At 43.8% G+C, this 23625-nt stretch overlaps 2 protein-coding genes across 2 annotated transcripts in view; one reads left to right on the top strand and one right to left on the bottom strand.

The window, feature by feature from the left end:
• Positions 1–1674, top strand: part of LOC120235352 (guanylate cyclase 2G-like) — a 43433-nt gene extending 41759 nt beyond the window's left edge. Inside the window, exons 20-21 of the mRNA XM_039237640.1 lie at positions 164–255; positions 1570–1674. Coding sequence (XP_039093571.1) covers positions 164–255; positions 1570–1674 — 197 coding nt within the window. The remainder of the gene's footprint in view (positions 1–163; positions 256–1569) is intronic.
• A 4692-nt stretch (positions 1675–6366) lies between these two features.
• Positions 6367–23240, bottom strand: TECTB (tectorin beta). Its single transcript, XM_039237614.1, has 10 exons — positions 23165–23240; positions 22334–22524; positions 20625–20767; positions 20447–20519; positions 14760–14863; positions 14538–14621; positions 10371–10533; positions 8789–8861; positions 7562–7594; positions 6367–6416 (listed from the first exon to the last, which is right to left on the bottom strand). Exons 1-10 carry the CDS (start codon positions 23238–23240, stop codon positions 6367–6369), a joined length of 990 nt encoding a protein of 329 aa, XP_039093545.1.
• Positions 23241–23625: the final 385 nt, after the last annotated feature.

The raw sequence follows: 23625 nt of genomic DNA, 5'->3' as shown, positions 1-23625 counted from the left end.
AGAGGTTGTGATTTGCTTTCATAAGAGGTGCTAGCAGCCTAAGAATGTGAGCAATGTAGCATTCCCTCTCCACGGCAGCCCCTGTCCACTGACCCCCAGATGGAAGTCACAACCAAGGTAATAACTAGGAAATAATAACTAGGAAATAACTGGTTTATGGCAGCTCTCCGGATTCATGTCTCTCAGAGCACTGCAGCCAGCCTGCTGGCGTTGGGAGGATATGATTTGCAAAAGAGAGGCACCATTCCAGTCAAGGTAAGACCAGCTTGGTGCACTCACTCTACCTGCCCCATTTGTGTCTCTGATGTAGATGTTGAGAAAATTGATGGGATGAGTGTATCTCTGCGCTGTGATGTGTGGAGAGCACCAAGGTCCATGTGGAGGCTTTTGTGACTGCCAGGTCTTCTTCCCTCAGAGAAGACTACATGGTTCCCTCAAATGGTCAAACATGGAATCTATGATGGAAAACACCTTAGCTCCCACCTAGACCAACCCCTCGGGGGAGGTCTCCTTTCTCTTGGCCAAAAATTATCTCCTGGCTTCTGCTGGAATACACCAATATATTCTTTCACAAAGCAACAGCAAGTGTGAGCTTAGGAATTATCATGCCCACATTTCCTCCTATGTCCCTTCTGATTCTAAAGTGCCCAGGTTGAGGAGACAGAGGCCCGTTGGTTTGGGGGGGCACTAGAATCTCCTCTCAATTTATTTAAATATCTTTTCCCTTCCCCTCTGCCTTCTCCTCTGTCCAGCCTGTCTGAAACACACCATGGTAACATTCTCACCTTCCCCTGTAACATCAACCTTTGGTGGGGTGGGAAATGTATGCTCCTCTTGAGATGTCCTCAAGAACATCTTGGAGATGTTCATGGAGGAAGTGGTGGGTGGTTACTATGATGTTAGGTGCTTGGGTGGGTGTGGGGGTTCATGGAAAGAAGTGAAAGGGAAGGAGATGCCATCAACTCTCCAGTTTGCTGAGCCTAGACCTTGCGTGCTGTATTTGGTCAATAGACTTCAGGTAAGAGGAAGATTTTTCTAGAAGGCAGCAGTATAGACCTTACTTTGAATTGTGTCTTACTACTCTGATTTGTGGGCTTGATTTTATCGCCAGTAAAATGGGAATGGTGACAAAATGGCCCTCAAAGGGTAGATGCAGGGGTTAAATGTGGACATGTATATGAGGTGCTTCACCTGGTGCTCTACTGATCATAAGAGCTCAATAGATTTTGTTATTTTTATTATTGTTTTTTAATTTTTAATTTTTTATATTTTATCATTATTTTTAAATATTTCCTCTGCAGTACATTCAGCCTCAACTAGCCCTCACCTCTTAGGGCATTGCTGACTATCCATTTAGGTTTATCAGCAAAGCCCAAGGAAATCAAGGTTTCATCTGTAACGAAGCCTTTCCTTCACTGAGGCAGCTCCTGCCTGTTTGCAGTTTTGGCTAAGAAACAACGTTTTCAGTAAACCAGCAAGGGGCACTGAGTTGTCTGCCCAGAGGCCAACACTTCACAGGCAGCCTTTCCTCCTCTGTGACTCACCAGCACTCTCTTCTGCCTCCCACAGGGCAAAGGAGAACAAACAACTTTCTGGCTGAAAGGCAAAGAAGGCTTTACTATTCCACTCCCCCAATTTACTGAAGAAGAAGCTAAAGTCCCAGAGATCTTCTGAGGTATTTTCTTTAAAGATGTTCATGGGGGCCCATGAAAGTCTGAAGACCACTCTGTCGGATGCATTAAAGATCCCATTCAGGAGGTGTACATCTGGGGTATTGAGCTAATCTACCAGTAGGTGGAGCCATCTAGCTGGCCTCCCCAGCCTGCCCCAGAGTTCTGTGGCCTAGACCAAATGTGGAGTTAGTTGGAAGAGCTGAATATACTGAACTCATTTCCTGGTGGACCAGGGCTGGGCTGTTGCTCCCAGACCTGCCAGTGAACTTGTTCCGGCTGCCAGATATTTCCGGCCTATTAGCTTGTGAATTTGCAGTGAACCCAATTTCATTCTGAGAGAGGAAAGCTGCAGAACAAAACCTGAGGCTGCTGGCCCCACCCTGCACTGCCTTTCTTTGCAAGGGGCTGCTCTCTAACCCTTAGTTATCAGAAGGCATCTCAGGGATGTTTTAGAGGGATAAAGCTCTGTCTAAGGTGTGAACGATCACTGAACAGGATCAGGCCATTTCCGGGCACACCAGATCCTGGCAGTCAGTCCCTGGAAGGCCTGGTCCTGAGCTCAGATTTTCTGTGAGCGCTGCAGCTTCCAAATGGAAATGTCCCATCTCAATTTATTGCTTAATTTCTTTGCTATCCAAAGCAAAGGAGCAAAGACAGGCTTTGCTTTCCATCAAGGCTTGAATTTTAAATGGAATTTTTCATTCACTAATGAATCGCTTTTTTTTTTTCAATCTCTGATAGACCAGGATGAACCCATCCATTCTGCTATAAATATTTTCCCCTTTACATAAAGAATAGGATTCCATCATGCCTGTCAAGTGGTTTCTTGTAGTAGACTTACTGTACCACTAATGAATTTACACTCCTTTTTTTTGTTTTAATCCCTTGCAACTCCTCACATCCAGATTATCTCCCTTGTGGTTGCTCTTGAATGTGGCAGATGATATATTGTGTTTGAGACCTTTTCCTAGTGAATCTCCCTTGACTGGGAATTTCAGTCTCACTGTAAGACTCAGTGAGTTGAGAGCCTTTAATAACAAATTTTACAAAAAGTTTGGCGGAATTCTTGCCTTTTTTAAGGAAGAGGGACACTAAATAGGGGCCAAAGGAAGTGCCTTACTAACAGTCCCATCTCCATGGAACTACTCTGTGTTTCCATTGACAGGACTTGTCTTTCACCCAGAGATAGGCAACTGAGCTCTAGGACCTTCACGGTCTCCATTTTCTCTAACATGATTCCATTTTTATTGTGGTGGGCTCTCATCCTCTCCATAGGCCTTTATAATCAAGGATTGAAAGCGTTAGTCAAAAGATAGCATTTATATGAAAGGGACAGGGGAGCTTCCCCTGCTATCTCAGCATAGGGACAATGGCCAACATTTATCTTCTCATCCTTCAGAACTTCTTCCCTTATTTGAGTCCAGAGCTTCTGGATTCCAAACACTTTGTTCTACCATGGAAGGGAACAGAACAACCTCTGCTATGAGGTTTCTTAGAGAGATAGGCCATTCTCCATCCATCCATCCATCCATCCATCCATCCATCCATATGACATTTCATTAATTCAAAGAGCATTTATTTAGCACTTGCTCTTTGCCAGGTACTGCATGGTGGTGGGTGTGAGGTGAGGGGGAGATGATGATATAACACTTTCCTTGATCTTTAGCTCTCATTTAGTTGAAGGGAAGTGGCACAACTATTAGTACTGCTACATTAAGGACCAATAGAGGTATATACCAAACTAGAAGGAACAAAGCAGTCCATTGTTGTTGCATTTAAAAAGCATTAGAAAATGACACACAGATGCAGGGGTGGGGTGGGACATAGTGATTGTCTAATATTATCCCAGCTCTGTACTTGTATATAGTGCCTGTGTTTGTTGCCTTTCAGCTCTAGCCCAAGTACTTATACAAGTAATGTTTATATAATAAAGACTTTGCTACTTCTGCCTTTTTCGTTGAACATTATAAACATTTGGCATCTATGCTCATACAAACATAATAAATACATATATCTACATATGTACATGTACATACATTCACATATGCACACACATGTACATATATACACACAGAAACGTTTATCTAAATTTATATCTATTGATTAATAGGTAGAGATTCATGTATGTATACTCAGTATATATGTGTATATATATGCATGTCTGTCTAGTTTTTCTTTATATTATTAAGTTCTGAGAGAGAGAGAGAGAGTCTTTAAGGATCAGAAGGGAATTTGATGAGATTAATTTTCTAAAATCTACATCCAACGTTTTTTCTATGTCAATCAAGGATTCCTAAGGGAACACATCCTCTTTCCTTATTCTATAACTATATCTTATGTCTAGCACTCACATGAATTTATAACAGATTGGATTTATAACAGAATTTCTCTTAATTCCTTGATAGAGAAGTTAGAAGACATGAAAGGACTTTAGATAACCTGAGATTGAAGCATTTTTGATTTTTGGTGACTGACGTTAGGGCATTAGAGATAAGGAGAGCATAAGGCTTTGCTTCCTTGCATCAGAAACTGAATGCGGGAAATCTTGGAAAATACACGTAGGATAGAATGATGGAAAGTCTGTGGTATGTATGTGAGTCTAATAAGTTCTAGTTGTAGAAACCTCTGGAAGGGTTGAGGAATTGGCTATCAATGTGATATATTAACACAGTAAGCTGTAGCCAGAGGTTAATTATTTTAAGGCATTTTATTTATTCCATAGCACCAGGTAGAGATACAAGATCATTAAACAATATGATAAAATATTGATAAACAATATGATAAAATAAGGTAAAACTAATACAGCATTGTTTTACTCTGACAGCCAAAGATTTATGATAATGTCTCTATGCTATTTAAGAGTTTTTGACTAAAACCAATAAAACATGTCTTTTGTCCTTCCTGACTATAAAAATTCTGAGTTCATAGGAAGAAAAGATCCCAAACTAGTTGGAACTCCAGCTTTGAGACCAGTTTAAGCTACCTTGAGTCGTTTGAATCTAGTCTGTTGCTAAATAAACACGTACTGCATATGATCCAAATGTGGGAACTAGCTGGATGTCTGAGTTTCTTAACACAGTTGTAAAAGACCCAACAAACTACGGATCTCAAAACTTCTCAAATACATTAAACATGGAGATACAAACTAGTGTGTTTTCAAATTCTAAGGACACTAAGTAAGTCTGTACAAGACTAAGCAAAAAAAAGTAGAGCTCTGGCTTTTTCTGTCACATTCTAGCTTCTAAGGATCTGCCAGTTGTCTATGAGGATTGGTTCATTTACATTTTTTATTCGGTTGGCAATGTGGATCATTAAAATCAACATCTTCTGGATCTTTGGGGTGGCAGTATTTTTTTTTTAATGTTTTTATTTATTTCTAGGAGAGAGAGAGAGACAGCGTGAGCAGGGGAGGGTCAGAGAGAGAGGGAGATACAGACTGAAACAGGCTCCAGGCTCTGAGCTGGCAGTCAGCACAGAGCCCGACGCGGGGCTCGAACCCACGAACCGCGAGATCATGACCTAAGCGTAAGTCGGACGCTTAACCGACTAAGCCACCCAGGCGCCCCGGGGTGGCAGTATTATTAGGGTGTGGCACCAAGTGACTTCACTGGCCATTTTTGCATTTGTGTTTCTGATTTTTTTTTTTTGGTAGGTTCCATTCTGATGATCAGAAGTTAATGAGACAAAAACAGATACCTGCTTCACTGTGAGAGTAAAGGCTAAATGAAGTCAGACCATTTGGTACCTGTGGTTTCTTAGATCAAATAGAAAGCCAATAGGGAGAACATTGAGCATCTCAAGGTATACAGTAGGATTGGGTTGATAAACTCCAGAGAACTTGTCACAAATGTCACTCCAGTGTGGCCAGCAGCAGGTTACATTTAGGCAATGACACAGTATGGTGTTAAATTTATGTTAATGTGAGTTTTATTCTTTTTGTGGCTTTATTCCAATTTCATCTGTCATTTTCTTTTGATTTTAGAAATCAATCCAATATCAAAATGAGTTAGTTAACACCTCCCTAATGTTTAAACATATTGAAGAAACACTGTAATAAAAACAAATCAGGTTAGCCCCAGGGGCCTCTCAAGAATTATTTTCTTTTATAATACTCAGGTTTAAGCAAAACTATTATAGTCCACTCTCATTCCCACATATCATCATTTGAAAGACTGGAACCCCCTGCCTGGTGGCTCAGCCCTGGTTCTTAAATAAGCATTGAGCAGCGTCAGTGACAAAGGCCCCCTCTTGGCAAAATTGGCTATTCCTGTGCATTCTGTACTCAGCACTGACTTGGTGGTTATGCCCTACATTCTCATCAAAATGTTCAGCTGCATTTGGTTGGGTGTGCTAGGCTTTCAAAATTAGAATAGCTTTCAAAGGAGTCTGCTGCAGCCCTGACTTGAGCATGGGGAAAGGAGACTCCTCTGCCAGCTGCGGAAGAGAGACTGCAGGATCTCAGGACCACAGGAAGTCACAAGAGGAAATAGGGCACCAAAGACACCGAAATTCACAAAATTCACCGAAATTCACAAAAATCATTGGAACACGTAATTGGCAAAGCGCTATTCTCTGCTCCTCAACAGTATGTTCTTCTGTTTGTTCTTGTTGGCAGCACAATAAATGGGAATTTGTCAATGACACAGGAGATGATGTAGGGTGGAGGAGATGCCACTGCTTGCCTGGCGATCTCCTACAACACGGCACAAATCCCCAACATCACGATGAGGTGATAGAGGACATCTGTGAACCAGATAGGAAAGCAGACACAAACAGTTTACATGGAGCGAGGACAGTGCGACAAAGAGTTAACTCAACAAAAGAGTCTATTCGGGGGCATTGAGTAGGTTTACATAGGACTCTGCACATTTTGTACAAAATCAGCTTTGTTTATCTTTTGGGGTTTCCGGAGCTTGGTTTTGTCGGTGCAAGGAGCCCAGCAGATTAACGTGGGTAATGGACCTCCCACCAATGGGAATCTGAACATGGATAACACGGTGATAGCACATTTCACCATAGGGCTTTCACTGTAGAACTTCCTTAAAAATGAGGATCTGGAATTAGAGTCTTAAAAAGTTGGTTTACATGATCTCCTGTAATTGTGAGAGCAAAGTCTAGATCTGTGAGTTTATTAATAAACAGAATCGTCTTACCCCATCTCCTCACATAGTTGTTCTTCTCATCATTCGGGTGAGATCTTGGGGCTTAGCTGAAATGTTTCTTCTTCTGAGAGGCTTCCCTGGCTGCTATCTAAATCATTCCTCTAACCCCCACCCCAACGCGTCACACTAGTGGGAAGGGCAGGGGCTTTGCCTATCTCTTCCTGCAGGTGCTCCACTGCCTGGGAGAATAAGTACGACTGATCTTTACTGGAGGTTTGCCGTATGCTGGGCACTGTCTGGTGCCTTTAGTTGTAACATTTAATCCACACAGCACCTGTGTGTGATAGGAGCAATTATTAGCCCAACTGCAGAGGGAAACCGGGGAGTGGAAGGATGACTTCATTGCCCAAGGTCACTCGGTTAATGAGGGGCAGCATCACAGCAAGGACTCAGAAATACTTGTTGAAAAAAATAGATCATTGAAAATCACATTCCCTAAATGCAGGAACCCAAGCAAAGCCCCTGGTGATGCTTTGCTGAGAAGTGGGATCCAATTCTGCTTCATCCAATTTTCCCCAGCCCCCTGCTTCCTGCAGAGCTCTGGGGCCACCTGGAGAGACATCCCTCTACCGCCACCCACTCCGTCCCATTCAGGTGTGTTTTAAAAAGCAATTTTCAAGTCCTAAAGGTTTTGCTGGGGCCAAAGGGAAGCTTCTGTTAAAACACACGTCTACGTTTTAAAGGCATTGCCCCATGACATTTCCCAGAGGTGCCTCTTTTCCTTACCTGAGAAGCTATAGAGACTGGGGAATCCCCTGCCTGTAATGAGTAAAGAGAGAGAGAATGCTGAAGGTTTAAGAAAAGATCATGGAAGGAGCCTCAGAGCTATGCTTCTAAAGTACAAACCTGACCATATCTTCCCCTGATTAAACCAACAGGCTCCCATTGCCTTTAGGACAAAGTTTGTGTCCTAAAGTTAGCACAAATCTTCTTTGAAAGAAGAAGAAAACCATTTTCTCCTTGGCTTTCTAAGGCAGGAGTTGGTAAACTTTCTGGGAGGGGACAAGATAGTAAATATTCTAGCTACAGGCCAGATGGTCCCTATTGCAACTACTGGACGCTGCCGTTACAGTGTGAAAGCATCTGTAGACAACACCTACATGAACACATGTGACTGTGTTCCAATAAAAACTTTATAGAAAACTTAAATTTGATTCTTTTTATCATTTATATGTGTCATGAAATACCATTCTCTTGATTCTTTTTCCAACCATCTAAGAAGGTAAAAACTGTTCTTAGCTTGTAGGCCCTAAAACATCCGACCGCAAACTGGATTGGGTCCCCGGTCATAGTAGAGCAACTGTCCTCCATGGTACGTAGCCTTCCCACAGGACCTGCTCACCATTCACATCATATCACTCTTCAGGTTGTACTGAAAGATCACTGACGGAGATCTTCCCCAGGCCCTGGACTGGGGTGAATCCCCTTGCCATGAACTCCCATGGCACACTGCCTCACCCACCCCCCATTGACAGTCATCTGCTTTTTCCTTGGCATTTAGCAACTCTCTCCTTGCTAGACGTAAGTTCTTGAAGACAAGGGCCATGTGGGTCTCCTTTAATTCTGAAACCCCAGTGCCCAGCCCTGCCCAGGGCCAGCACTGGCTGCTCTATAAAGTTTTGTTGACTTGCACTAGATCCCAGTACATTTCATTGTGTCTTATGATTGTTGACCGCATGCTCTGCCCGGAAGCACAGCACTTCCAAATTCTTTGGGGGGCATTGGAATTTAGGCTACAGAGAGAGCGTTTCTGGGTAGTTCACAAACCTCAACTTCTTGGTTTGGCATGAGCTACGGCTTCCCGGCCCCCCAGCTGGAAAGCCTTGAGTTGCAGGTGAAGGTAGTGTCTACAGGCACATCTGGTTTGGCAATTCGGTGAAAATGCTCAAACCGGCTGTGCCTGTGGACGCAGCCCAGAGTGAACTCAACCATTCGCAAAACAGAGACGCTTACTACGGAGGGAGAGCTCCACTACCAGGACGCCTCCTGTCTGGTCCCGGAGGAGTCGCTTCCGTTTGTCACAAGTCTGAAGAGCCAGGAGCAGCAGAGGGGAGGGGCGTGGAGAAGGGGGCACGAGAAACAAACACAGGAGAGAAAAGAGAGAAGGACAAGAGATTAAAAAAAGAAGTCACATTCCTGCTAGAGCCAAAATTCCCCAGTCAACCGATGGTAGTTACCATATTTGTTGGCTTATTTATTTACTTACAACCCAGAGCGGTGATGAATCCCTTCTCTAACTTCAGAAGAGGAGAAAGTTTTACTTTATTAACTCTTCAGGCTGGAAGGAATCCCGCTGGCAGAGGTTGTTGGGTGTGGGAGAGATTGGCATGGTTTCTTTTGAGAAGAAGTGAGTCTTTTACCTGCAGTTACTGTCATTAGACACTTGGCAAATGTGTTCTGATTCATTTTCTTTCCTTTTTAGAATATGGTACCAATAATTATCCTTTCATTGACTGTAAAGTATCTCTGCTCCCTCCCTTTCATTTGTGTTCCTACCTGACCTATTTTGCGGTTAAGCAAATCAGTAGAAATATAGATTATACTCTTATTTTGGTTGGTTTCAACAGGCTTTCTGATCAGGTGTCCTCTTTAGAAACACTGTGCTCCTCCTCACTGGAGTCTCTAATCCAAATAGACCAGAGCAGGCAGCACTCTGTGATTTAGCACTTTTAGGTCTAAGGCAGTGGTTCTCAACCCTGAGCATGCCTCAGAATCACCTGGAGAGGTCTGTTAAGGCACAGATTTATAGGCCCACCCAGTGTTCCTGAAGCAGGTGGTCTGAGGAACGTGAGAATTTGCCTCCCTAGCTTGCCCCCAGGTGATGCTGAGGCTGCCTGAAGCCACTGCTCAAAGACCAAGTTCACCCCTGGCAGCCGCGGAAGACCGTCTCCCAGCCGAACTCCCTATGCCTGTTGATGGATTCGGCAACAGCTTCTCAGTGGGTGATGCAGAAGGGAAAACTGACCCCCCGCATGGGCTGCACTGAACGTGGCTGTGAAGCAGGAGCCCCACCATCAGGCCCTTCCTCTCCCAAGGTCAGTTCAGCTGTGACCCGTGTTGGGAATTTCTGTAGTATCTCTCTAGTTCAGGTCCCAGAGATGGACCCTCGGGCTGGCCGGGCAAGAGCTAAAAATACCCACCTTTTGACTTCCATCCAGTGCCTACGGCTACCACTTAGGTTTTGAATTTTCCTTGTGCTTAACAGTTGCAAAGTATTTCCATATCTGTCACTGTGCTCATTTCCCCTAACAGGGCTCTCTGAAAAGGTAAGGGCCACCACAACTTATCACCACTGTCTTGAAAGATGAGAAAACCAGGCTCCAGAGATTGACATGTGCTTGACCATGTAGCTTGTCCATGGCAAAGCAGGCAGAGCCCAACGTCTGCTCTCACACCCAGTGCCCTTTCTTCCAGAATGCCCTCAGCACATGCATACACTGGTCCGGTTATGATTCCCAGCTAAAAATAGAGCTTCTCAAATCCCACCCCTATCCCCACCTCTGGTCACATCTCCTTCTGGAGACCGGTGGCTCACCACTGGGCAGGAGAGCTTCTCACTGTCACAGATGAATGTCTCACAGTGTAACCAAACCTTGGAGAGTTTGGGGATGTTCTGGAATCGGAAAGCATTGAACTGGAAGGTGGCCCTGTGATCTTTCCCATTCTCGTGTACAAGGACCGTTTCATCCGTGGGGCAGCTGGAGCAGATGGGGCAGGGGGAGAGAAAAAAATTACCCCATGAACTCCAGGAAGGTCTTCTGAGGTAAATTCATAGACAACAGCAACAGTCCCTTGAGCTTCTCTTCAGTACATTATCCTTATCCCCAAAGTTCTTTGACTGGCAGCACCTCCCTTACCCTCATAATATGAGGTCAATTTGAGGAGCTATGGGATATGTGTGCTGGTCCTCATTCTATAGGGGTGGAGAGGAGTGACTTATGAGAAGCTGTATACCTTGTAAGTCACCATACCTCTGTCCCCAAGAAGGGAAATCCTTGAGAGATGAAGTCATCTGAGGGACTGGGGCAGGTACAGACTCCCGGTATATGTACAAGATAAAGACCCTGGTGCTGAGAACAGCATTTCCAAAGTACTGTCATAGCCACCTAAGCCAAGTCACACCCAACATATTTCTCTGTGTATATTATGAGGGTTTGCCACTGGGAATTTGAATTTATGTTATATTATTTAAATTCTATATTATATAGTTACCTTTGTAAAAATTTGGTCATGTTTCTAATATTGGCTTAGAAAAAAAATTACTGGAAGATTACCATCTAAATATTAATGCTGGCTATTATAGAGTGGTAGAATTATGGACAGTTTTTTGCTTTTTTCTTATATCTTTATATATTTTCTAAATTCTCTGCAATGAAAATGTAATATTCGGGAAATTCCAAAGTCCCAAAGGTAATCATTGCAATAAAAGAAGAAATAATGACACAGATGGGCTTTTGTCAAATTGCCTAAAAGTAAATGACTCTCACTTGGGGACCATTTTGCCCTCTGAAGGCATTTAACATTGTGGTTGTCATGACAGGGGGAAGGTGCTACCGAATGTAGTAAGTAGAGGCCAGAGATGCTGCACATCATTGTATGCTGCACAGGACAGCCCCCCACCCATGAAAAAGGTTCCAGCCCAAAATGTCATTGGTATTGGGACTGTACTTGGTTTAAGCCAAATACATTTTCATTTACAGAACACTTGCTGCCTCCCTATTTAAGTGCCAGACATTAACAGAGTGTTAGGAACAGACACAATCATTCTTGGGAATGTACAGTGAGGCCCATATGAGCTTTGGAAATTGTTGTCTTTAGGTGACAAGGAACACCAGAGTCTGTCCTCTGTGCAAAATGGTCTATGGGCCCAAAAGCTTAAGACCAGTAGACAAAAACCACAGTGGACCCCAAAGTTAATGCCCCCCTCCCGGAGCATATCTCTGACTCCATTGTCAATCCAACTCAGTATACACATACTGAAGAGCCACCCAGCTACCTGAGAGCCTTCGAGATATGCCCTCCTCCATCCATTCCATCAAAATCAGACATCAGGGGGGCAAATTAGAGGTAGGACTGAAGGAATGTCAACTCTGTGCTTTAATGATTGAGAGAAGTGAACAGTGTGCCTCATATCTGGACCAGGGGTCAGAAGTTGGGCCATGTTTGGGGTGACCTCTGAGTCCTAACAGAGCTGGAGGCATTTTCCGAGTTGTGAAACAAGACCTTGGAGGATCATTTGGTCAATAAACCTGAGATCCTTGCATGAACTCAAGATGTGAGTCCTTAAAATAGCTCCTTGCAGCTGGAGTGTTCCAGACATGGTGTCAGCCAGTGGAACACAATGTAAGCAGAGCTTTGTTGGGGGTGGGGAGGAGGCAAGTCCTGGGCAGGCTTAGATGTCTTGGCTCTGCCGCCTCTTGGCACCTTCTCCTCTTTGACAGACATCTAGGGATGGTGGGACCCCCAAAGGAGGCCATGACATCACCCCAGAGTCTCCTTCCCCACATAGGATCAAAATTCCTTAGAGTAATATATCTCTTCTAATCTCTCCAGGCACTCTTGAAAGCTGGGTTTTCCTCTAAAAGGGCCCAGTGGGAACCAAAAATATCTGGGAGATTATGGGAGTGGACTTTCTCCTTGCTCCCCTTGACATTTCAGCAGAGCAGAATATGGAACTAGAGTCAGGCCTTCTTCAGTTTGGCTCTGCTTAAATGAGGGTTCCCAGTGTTTACCCAGGAACCCTCTGATGGGGTAGGTTAACTATGAGCCTACACGTGTAACAGGCACCTCGGGTGTGTAATTCCTGTATACACACAGTCTGAGCACTTCCTGTATTGACTACCACAAGGTCACACGCATTCCTTTTTTCTGCCATTTTGCACATCTGTCAGCTGGGAGTAGCAGTGCCAGAATGATCTGCAGGAAGATGTTTCCGTGGTATGGCAGGTGTTTCCCAGTGTGGCCAGTGCCTAATCAAAATTTCAGGTCCCTGTAGGTCAAGAATTTATTTCACAATCTCCCTGAAATCATTTGATTGCGCCATTGTCAACAGAACCTAAATGAATCATTCAGTGACAGGTGTGACATCCAAATTAAGCTCCCATCTCTGCAGGAAGATTGCTGGGCTGCTTAGATGTGATTCTGTTGGCCTGTCCTACCTACAGTGCTCAGGAAATAATGCTGCCTGAGTTTGAACCCCAGATCAGCCATCTCCTTACTGATCCTGGACTTTAGGCAAGTTTCTGAAGCAGTCTCTATCTCTGAGGCTTCTCATCTGTAAAATAGTACTTATTGTACTACCTACTTTATGAAGGGGAGGGATGATGAGATTAAGTAATTTTAGGGAGGAGGAGAAAGAGAGAGAGTGAGTGGGACAAAGGAGAGGGAGAGAGAGAATTTGAAGCAGGCCCCATGCTCAGTGCAGAGCCTGATACAGGGCTCAATCTCACCAATGTGGTACTATGACCTGAGCTGAGATCAAGTCGGGTGCTTAACTGACTGGGTCACCCAGGCACCACTGATGAAATTTAACTAAACTAATATTTGTAGAGCATCTACCTAGAACATTTTTGGTCTGTTGTAAGTGCTGTATAATTGTTAGTTAAGGAAAAATAAATAAAGGTCCAAGGTGGATCTACCCTTTTATCTAATCATTTTTGTCTGGGGCCCCAATGTTTGCTTAGCTCAGATGAGTTCTGGTGACAGCATGGACATGCGTGTCTGCTTGGGTTTCAGAAATGATCTCTTCTGTATTTACGGTTCCTGGTGTGGATGATGCCAGCATCTCTGGTCTAGCTCAACCTGTCCTCTGGTTTTCAAAGCTACAATTCTAAGTGTTTCCAGACAATTGTCATCTCAAGCTCATTATGTCATCCCCAAAGTCAAGGAGAACCCAACACCCTTAGCCAGAAATCTTCTTCCCTAGCAACCAACAGAAAACAGTCCTCACGTTCAGAACCCACAGGTTTGATGTCCCATATTTGTCAGGCTTTTTGCCCCATCCTTCTCTCCACCCTGTATCCAATTGGTTGCTAAATTTTGATCACTTCTCCCTCCCTTGGATGACCTTTCCATTCACTTGGCTATACCTCAGTTTGGGCCATGGCCCAATCTGGTCTTTCCACTTCCCATGTCCTGCTTCTAAATCATCCTGTGGATGACTTCCAAAATTATCTTTCTATTGTACAACTTCAATATTTTTGTCCTCTATTCAAAAATGTTAAGAACTCTTCATTAATTACTGAATTAATAATAAAAATCAATGGTGTTATTTAAATTGATTGGATACTGACTACATGCTAAACGTTTTATATGGATTATCTAATTGAGTTCTCACCAGGGTTCTGGTGTCGGACTAATTGGATTTGAACTCACTTCCTCATAAACACACACACAAAGTATGTTATATTACTTAATCCCTCCTGTGACTCAGTTTTCTCACCTGAAAAATGGGAATGGTAGTGATAACTACTTCTTGCAAGGCAAATGAGTTAGTACACAATAAAGCTCTCAGAACAGTACCTGGTACCCAGAAAGCACTGTATAAATGTTTGCTAGCATCAGTACTCAGGGTGGAAGCACAGAGGGTGTCACTAATGTGACCCTAAGAGACTCTACCTCTTCCTCCCAAGCTGTCCCAACCAAAGTAGCCTTAGACCTGCCTGGCCCTCTTCTTCACTGTACTCCAGAAAGTGATACTCACCCCTTATTAATCAGTTGCCATTGCAAAGGGTACATGAAATCAGCCGATGGTGTGGCCCAGCAGCTATTCAAAACCACTTTAAACCTGGCAATGAAATAAAATACATCACTCTGAGCCAGAGAGTTGTATGCCTAGAAACATCAGGCAATTAAAAAGTCTCCTGGCTGATCTTTTTTCTTTTCTTTGGATTTAAAAACAGAAACATGGAGGAAATATACTTACCTAATGCTCAACCCTTTGGCTTCTACTCCCGCAAACAGATCCGAACCGATTTCAGATGTCTCCAGAACAAAGGGGGCTTCCTTCTTAGTGGAGAACTTGGCATTCTTTAGAAGGAAATTGACACTGGGCATTACAACCTCTCAGGCTGAGCAATTGGGCATGACAGGAACAGATGAATTGGGGTAGAGTGGGGATGGGAGTTCCCCAAAAGTCATAGGCATGTGAGACACAGGGAGACCCTCCAGGACTAGAGAAGGTATACCTCCTGGGATGCTGGTACCATCTTAGAAAGGATGAGGATATCACATCTCTGGATTTGCGGGTCACAATGAGACAACACATATTGTATGTCTCATCTATGCCAATGAGGAACAAGATTTGGCTGATGGGAAAAAAGGTAGAATCCAAGAATGCTGAAGCACTGAGCTTACTTAATCACCCATGGGGATAAGGGTGAAACACACACAACCCCACTTTGCTCTCGCTTACCTCCACTATTTGCGCAAGCAGATCCCAGCCTGGGTCAGAAAGCATATGATCTGATTCCAGTATAGTTAACAACAACAGCAATGACAACCACCTACTGATCACCTACTAAGTGATCAGCTCCTGCTCTCCATATTGGGGTAGTCTCTCATAAAGAGGTATCTGAGAACAAAGCAAAGGTCTCTGTCTCTAACCACCTGACTTTCTAGCAAGGGATGCAAACAATAGACAGTAGGTAAGTAAATTACATATGTTAGAATAGAATATAGTACTATATATAGAATATGGGAAAACTGTAACAAATGTAGAGCAGGATATGGTAAATTGGAGGGGCAAGTTACAATGTTAAGTACAGTAGTTAGGGAGGTCTCATTGAACTTGTGACATGTGAGCCATGGCTTGAGGGAAGCAAAAGAGTCTGTGCTAGAAGGATAAGTAATGATAACAAAAAAAAGCTTCTATAGTGCATGTAGTGCATGCAGGCATCTGGGGAAGAATGTTCCAGCCAAGGCAAAAGCCCTGGGAGACAGTGTAGCTGTCAGGACAGCAAGGAGGCCGAGATGCTGGGCAGTGTGAGGAAAGGGGGCAGGGGAAGTAGGAAGTGCAAGGGATGGGCAGGAAAGTGGGAGAGCTATGGGAACGGATCCAGAAATGTGGTTTCAACTCTAAGTGCAACAGAGAGTCAAGACCACCATTTGAGCACAGGAGCCGCAGTCTTTTGTCACTGGTGTGTGTGTGTGTGTGTGTGTGTGGTCTTCACTTCATCAGGCAGTTCTGGGTGAGTTACTAAGAAAAAGAATAGTGTGTCCAGTTGACTTACCCCAAGAAGGCCTACTTCTCCATTCATTGTCTTGATTTCATTCAACTTTAGTACCAACCTTTAACTACTCTCTGAGTTTAGCCTCCAGAGACAAAAGCATCCTAATGAGAGCACAAGGATCCTGGGCTAATTCTAGCTCCCCCCACTAACTTACAGGTGAATCAGACTTTTGGGCCTCAGTTTCCCCATCTGCAATTGCAGAAATATTTTGTATGATTGTGATTTTATGTAATAGAACCATAAAGCCTCAGCCAGGATACTCGCTAAAAGATTGACTTTCAGGGACTTGGAGGTAAATAGTGGCAGCAAGGATATATAATGAAAATGGACTTTAACCCCCTAGGGTCAAATTCAGGGTCTTTTCTAAGAGGTCTCGGAATCATCCACTAGGGGCTTCTACATTTTTCACTGATTTCAGGTCCAGCTAGGGCTCCCTGACTCAGTCACCTAGAAGCCAGTTGTTTTCTTTCAGTCAACCCCCTGCACCACTCAAATGGTTGCAATAATTAAAACGATAACATTCTTAATCGTAAGTGATTTACTAGCACAATATGCGTTGAAGCAGCGGATTGATAATGGTTGTTCCTGTTTATTGTTATTTTTTGAGATTTGTCATATTTCAAGAGACTGTTTACAAACATTGGGCCTAACCTGGGGACCACACTGCAGTCCCCAATGTAGTCACTGATGCCTCTCCCACCCGTCTCCCAGGGACCAGCCCACAGCATGTTGCGGGTATTGGAATAGTGCCTCTACTCACAGAACTAGTGTGGTTCTGTTACAAAATGGAGAAGAAAATCTGCACCGCTAATTCCATTTCTGAAACAAAACACTTTTAATGGTGAGTTTCCCCACCACTCACCTTACAGCTGAGGCAATTCTCAGCGTGATCTCCTACTTTCTTTAGAACATGAGTTAGGGACCTATTTTGAGATAGCTTCGTCCTTTAATACCCAGACTGTTTGTTCTGGCGTTCCTGGAGGCACGGAAACACCACCAAAATTACCCATTCATTGAACAGGATGTAAGAACACCTTGAAAAATCATGCCCTCCAGTCCAAGGAGGAAGTGGAAAGATGGAGTCACAACTGGCTATTGACACGGTTAGGATGGGTACATCTGGTTTAACAGCAGTTCATGTGGGCAAGATCTGAGAGTGGCTGTTGCTCACAAGCTCAGTGTGAGAGAGAAATGAAAGAAAACTGTGCAAAGCTAATATTATCCCAGAACATGTTCCTAGAATCTTTCAGAACTGAGACGATCACCTCTGAGCCTCTGTGCCCTGCATAGGTCTGACAAGGTCTAGAATATAACATTTCAATTCTGGGCCCCACTTTTTAATAAGGGCACTAGCCAAGTGGACCGTTCTCAGAGAAGATGGAGGAGGAGAAGGATGGAGCACTAATGGTGGAGAGATATTGAGGAAGGCAAGTCTGAGATAGTTGAAGGGATGTCAGCAGCATCATGACTCAGTATTGTTTCAGAAGACAGAACCATGAGTAATGGGCTACAGTTCAGGATGTCATATTTAGCATGCTGATCTAAAATGGGAAGGGCCAACTTGCCCTTGTCCTTGGAAGGGGTGGGGAGCCCACCCCTTAGCGATCTTGCAGAAGGGCTTTGGACTTTGGGTGCAGGGTCAAGGCTGATCACCTCTCAAGATTATTCTGACTTTGGAAGTCTATGAATTTGGCCTCTATGGCTTGCATTTATTCTGTCCCATGCCTCTTCACTGGTCTCAATCTCACAAGGAAGAATGGTCAATACTATTTTGATTGAACAAAAGTCAACCTAATCCCATGTTGACATTGATGGCCTAAAGGCAACAACACTATAATGGCAACTGCCAGTGTTAGGAGTTCTCAGAACTTTCGCTTTAAGTGGGGTCACAGGCCCCAAACATGAGTTTGGCTACTACTTTGACAGGCACCTACCTTGTGCCAGGTACAAGTAAGTGTACAGGTAAGTGCTTCAGAAAAAAAAAAATTATTTAATCCTCATATTAAACATATGGGGTAAGTCCTATTATTATTTTTATTTAACAAGGGCATAGATGAAGGCCTAAAGAAGTTCACTAACTTACCCAAGGTCACACAACTAATAAGTGGTAGAACTAGACTTTAAACCAGTAGGTCAATGGCAGCCTATTTTCTTAAACACAGTGCTAGTCTACTCCTGCAAACTGACCACCTTCCTTTATTTTGAATTGGGGGCCAAAATAAGTTCTCACTAAGAACACTAACTGTGGGCTGTTAGCAGGAGTGAGTGAGAGGGGGTAGAGAGAGAAGAGAGGAAGCATGTTGAGTAGAACTGGTGGTTTCGGAGCCCAGCATTTAGAGCCCCTGGAATCCTAAGCAACTGGCCATGCACTGATTCCTTTGTGCAATCTAGGGCACAGCTCAGTCTCTGGTAATTTGATGGAAATGTATGCAGGGAGCAGCTGTTGCTTCAGAAACACACAAGAATGCTCTCAAAGCGGGAGAAGGGAGGAGAAGAAAAATACCAGCCGCATGGGTCAGGCATAGGAAACCCAGCCTATGGTAGGAATATTAATCAGTACAAAAGTTTCTGTTGCAACATCAGACTCCCTCTTTGCTGAGGTCTGTTTGTCCTATAAGGGTCTTAATGGGCCCCAGGGAATGCCTTAGCCTCACTTCTAGAACAGCTAAAGGAAGTGTCCTGTTAAGTCCGTCTATCCGGCCCAGAGGATGGTCTGGGTGATGATGAGGATGTGACTCTTATTGTTTTTCTTTAAAAAAGTATAGGTTCCTTACAGCTCTAAGATTGGATATTTATATCTGAAACTTAGCCCAGCATGGCTGATGGTGGGAGATGATTTTTGCTAATCCTGGTGCCTTTATATTGCTAATTTTATAAAATCTTCATAGGATCATATCTATAATTTTATCTGGTTAAAGTAACAATCATGCACTTCTGGACAGGGACTCAGGAGTAAAGACAGCCTATCACCATGATGTCCTCTGAGACTGTTGTTAATGAGTGAACCTGTTTTTGTCTCTGGACAACCTTCGCCAGTTACTGCAAAGCTGTTGCCACCATTTCATGTCCCTGCCAGTCCACATAGCATTAACTCTCTTGATTATAGGTCCAGGGGCTAATGGGATTCCTTTTCCTTAGACTTAACCACCAGTGGTTTGTGGTCAGGGGCAGATCTAGGTTCTTTGGGACTTCAAAGATTTTATAATTTACAGAGTCTTTTCTAATAAAAAGAATCAAAATTTTGAATATGAAATCAGGCCCGGGGCCTTAAAGGAGGACAGTGCAAGAGAGAGGTCATGAAACTTAAGCTCTATCCCCTCCCTAGGAAGTAAGCCTCAGAAAGCAGTGTTAGAGAGATCCGTTTGCTAGACTGGGCATCACCCTGAAGTACCTGTGGGATTGTGGGAACATCATTTCTTCCTCCTGGGATTCAGATCTCTATCTACAAACTGGATCAGGTAGCCCTAGGATCCCTTTGAGAGGATCTCTCACCTTCTGAGTTCAGCTGGATTGATAGCTTCCAGGCTACCAATTAAAGCAAGGTCAGAGAGTTCAAGGTCAGTGGAGTTCCAGGTAATATAGTCATTTTCTTTGTGAAATGAATGGATTGGGCGTGATGGCTTCTAAAGATATCTCCCAGTTCTAATGTTCTATGTAAGAGTTTCTATTTCTGCCCGCATCTTCCTCCAGCCAGCTGGAGTGTCACTTTAAGTATGCCTCCTCATTGGAAGTTGCAGGTTTAAAAAACAAAACACCCCTTCTAAACAGGAGGGCTGCTGGGCTAATGGCCATGGCATATTTAGTTTTATTCTGAGAGACCAAGTTGTGCTTTGAACTTCAACGCCAACATAGGCAGTGTGCCCAAATTAGACCAAGAGGAAGCCCACTCTCTGAAGGGCTTTGGATACCAAAGAACTAGGCAGTAGAGGGCAACCCCAGCCTCTCCCTTGGCCCTGTCCTGAGTAGGGAGGTCACTACTCTGTGCCAAATGCTTTAACAAGAGCTGGATTCTAATATAAATCTCTGGAGTGGATTGCAGTGGAAACTAATCTTGCTTAAGAGTAAGATATTGACTGGCTTACTGCCTATTGACCTTTGGCCACTCATAGGATTTCTCTTGCCTCAGTTTTCTCAAAATGTAGGAAGGCTAACTTTATATCTCTATGTCACCTTTCTCGGCCCCTCTAACCAGTCTATGAATCTACCTTTCTGTTGCATCTAGGCTTTGAAGAGATTTAAAACTAGACCAAAGCTTATCTCTTCATTTGAATTCAAGAATAGGGCTCTGCATAGAGCTTAGGGAATAGCAGATTTGGAGGGAGCATCCCGTCATCTCCCGGAAAGGCCACAGGGCACTCATGAGAACCTGGAGACCACTTACAGTGTAGAAGTTGAGAGACAATTGGCTTTCAAATGTGCCCATGCTCCCATTCTTCACGTGAACAGTGGCCACTCTGAAAAGGGGAGAGAATTTTGCATAAGGACTGAAACATGCCTGATTGACAGGGACTGCAGAACACACACAAGGCAGCCAGTCCTCCACTCTCAGAGCAACTTACCTCTGGTCAAAGGCAGCCTGGTTCACCAAGTAGGTGGAGTGGTAGGTGCAGGAGAAAGAGTAGTTCACGGGCTGGTTCTTTATGATTACTGTGCTGTCGTTGGAAACGATGTGGCTGTAGAAGTGGTAGATGGGGGGCTTGTACTGGAGAAAGGAAGAAGGCAGTTAGGGTGGCCCTGGACCCTATGATGGGAATGAGGGTTCTGGAAAAAGTGATCGAAGATGGTCAGACCAATAGGAAGATGTCAATGTCTGCCAGTCATTGACATCAGTGCCCCCTCTTTTTGATGTGGGTGGGCTGATAATTTCTGTAAAGAGTTCTTGAATGTGTTCATAAAATTGTTGAAAATAATCTGGGTTGAATGCTGTACACTTACAAGAAATCCATATACCCATTGGGCTTCTGACCAAAAAGAATTGGCCAAAGAATCTGTTTCCCAGCATCACCTTTCTATCCATTTCCCCTGTCCAAGTAATCTTACCTGAATGCCTTTGCCCATCTCCCATTTCTAGAACATTATTATCTCATCATTTGCTTTTTCCTTCTGCCAGTAATAAGTACTACTTCTGCGACTTTTTCCTCTGACTTGCTGAACTCCAAGATCACAGAATATTGAAGCTGGGATGAATCTTGAACATCCGTGTGAGAGGTGACCTGCCTAAGACCACACAGATGATTTCTAGTTCACTCTTTCGGGATACTCAAAGGCATGATGCTTCTGTTAATCATGCCCATGACTCTCTAAATCACTGAACCCTTGTGGGGCCGTTAGGAAGAGGAGATGGCCTTGGGTGCTTTTTGCTCTCATTTGCTGAGACCCTATTTATGTACAATCTTATGCAGTCAAGGCAGTAGGAACGCTAGGGGTCAGCAGTGGAGCAGTGTCCCTTCGTGACCACACCCCTACTGGTTCTGTGGCCCCCAACAGTGACTTTATTGTGCGTCTCTAATGTCTCCTCTGCCATATAAGGATATTTGGCAAGAGATTGTGGTTCCTTCTAATTCTGATTACTTGTTCTGGGTCCTTCATGAGACCCAATCATGAACTGTGTTATACTATAGTTACTTCTTTAAAATGCCCTTCTAGTTGCCTTTCATCACCCCTTCAAAGTCTCAGGCAGAGGATGCCCCACCATCCAACCTGGAAGGAAGGTACCTTGTGAGCACATGCTCAGAACTCAAAGCAAAGTGGAGGTAGGAAATCTACGCTGTTCTACTCACAGAAGGTGACCCACTTTGCTTAGGCAACAAATTAGGAGAATGAAATTCAAACCCAAAGAGTCACTTAAACTGGACAGAGGAGAAGAACTTAAATAACACTAACATCCCAGGAAATAAATGTCAGGATTGACTCTTAACAGGAAATGGGTGGTGGTGTCTGCATGGCTCAATCAGTTAAGCGTCTGACTTCAGCTCACAGGTCATGATCTCACAGTTTGTGGGTTCGAGCCCCATGTCAAGCTCTGTGCTGACAGCCAGCTCAGAGCCTGCAGCCTGTTTCAGATTCTGTTTCTCCCTCTCTCTGACCCTTCCCTGCTCATCCTGTCTCTCTCTCTCTCTCTCAGAAATAAATAAAAACATAAAAAATTTTTTTTAAAGGAAATGGCTGAGTTCTGGATCCTTTGAAGGGTGGATGGACAGCAGTCATCTTATTTGGGGGGCCCAGTTGCCTTATCTTAGCAACTCTTCACTGTGTAGCCTGGACTTACCTCAGACTGGGTCCCACAATAGGACTTGTTTTTCGGTGACAAATCTGGGATCACAAATTGATAGTAACCTCCTTCATGGACCCCATTGTAACATAGCCCACCAAGCGCCAGCTGATGTACTTCCCAGCCATAGGGACACTCAGGGATTTTGGTGATGATGGTTTTGGGATAACAAAACACAAGAATGACATCTAGAAAGAGGATACACATGGTTTGAAATCAGATATGGTCATCATATTAATCTACATAAAGAACAGCAGTTTGGTTAGAAACAGTTTCCTCATTATCTTTCGTGAGCTGTGATGAACGCTTTCCCCAAACCTCAGTACTCAAAATTAGTCCCCTGTAAGCTTTAATCTATTTTAAGGAATATATCTGTAAAAACAACTGAATAGATTAGAAATATGTATAAATTTAGAAATATACACAAATTTCCATGCCCATGCCTGTAACTTACAATTTTTAAAAATGTCCTCTTCATGCATAACATCATGAAACACTAATTCATAGCACAGGACAGAAATCCAATAGTCAAATAGGAAACAGAAATCCAGTAGTGATTTTATATCTATTTATCCATCCCTCCATCCATTCCTCCATCCATCCATCCCTCCATCCATCTAGGACTCTCTAATTTTAAACAAATCCATGTTTATCCAATACATTTTTACTTCCTTTGGGAAAAGTCTGGTTGGCACTGAAGCTTAACTGCTTCTGCCTGACTATGATATGGCATTTTGATAACAAGATAGACACAGTGCTCTGAACTTTGCAAACAAAGTCTTCAGGAAACTTTCCTTCCCAGGAAGATGGACTACCACCAGGGCATACCTGCTTTATTCGGAGTGCAAGATCTTGCAGAAGCTTCTGCAAACACAGCCAGTAGGACAAAGGCCTTCATCACCATTGCTTCTCAGAACCCACTCTCTGCGAGGCGGCCAAACCAAGCTGGCCAAATGTTCACAGTCCTGTCAGACCCCAAGCCTTGATCATTCTAGGTCAGAAACATGAGTGAGAAGTTAAAATCAAGGGTGAAAATAAAGGAGCACACGCTGTCTTGGGGGAAATTACCAAGGGAGATCAATAATTCTGTCCCCCTTTCTTAATGGTTCCTTGTCTGTGCTGAGAGGCAGAAAGTGGGGGGTTCATACCACCAGGAACGTCTATGTCACATGTGGTTGCTCATGTTCCTGACTGTTTCATTCTCTCTGGACTGTAGAGGCTGCCTCCCAGATGCTCCCCAAATCTCCGGCTTCAGTCCTAGCTCGACTTTATATCGGCCGAGGGTGTAA

This window comes from Hyaena hyaena, unplaced genomic scaffold (genome assembly GCF_003009895.1).
Source record: "Hyaena hyaena isolate Hyena2069 unplaced genomic scaffold, ASM300989v1 scaffold_128, whole genome shotgun sequence".
Lineage (NCBI taxonomy): Eukaryota > Metazoa > Chordata > Mammalia > Carnivora > Hyaenidae > Hyaena > Hyaena hyaena.
Note: the sequence above shows the minus strand (reverse complement) of the source record. Positions and strands in the feature narration are given on the sequence as shown.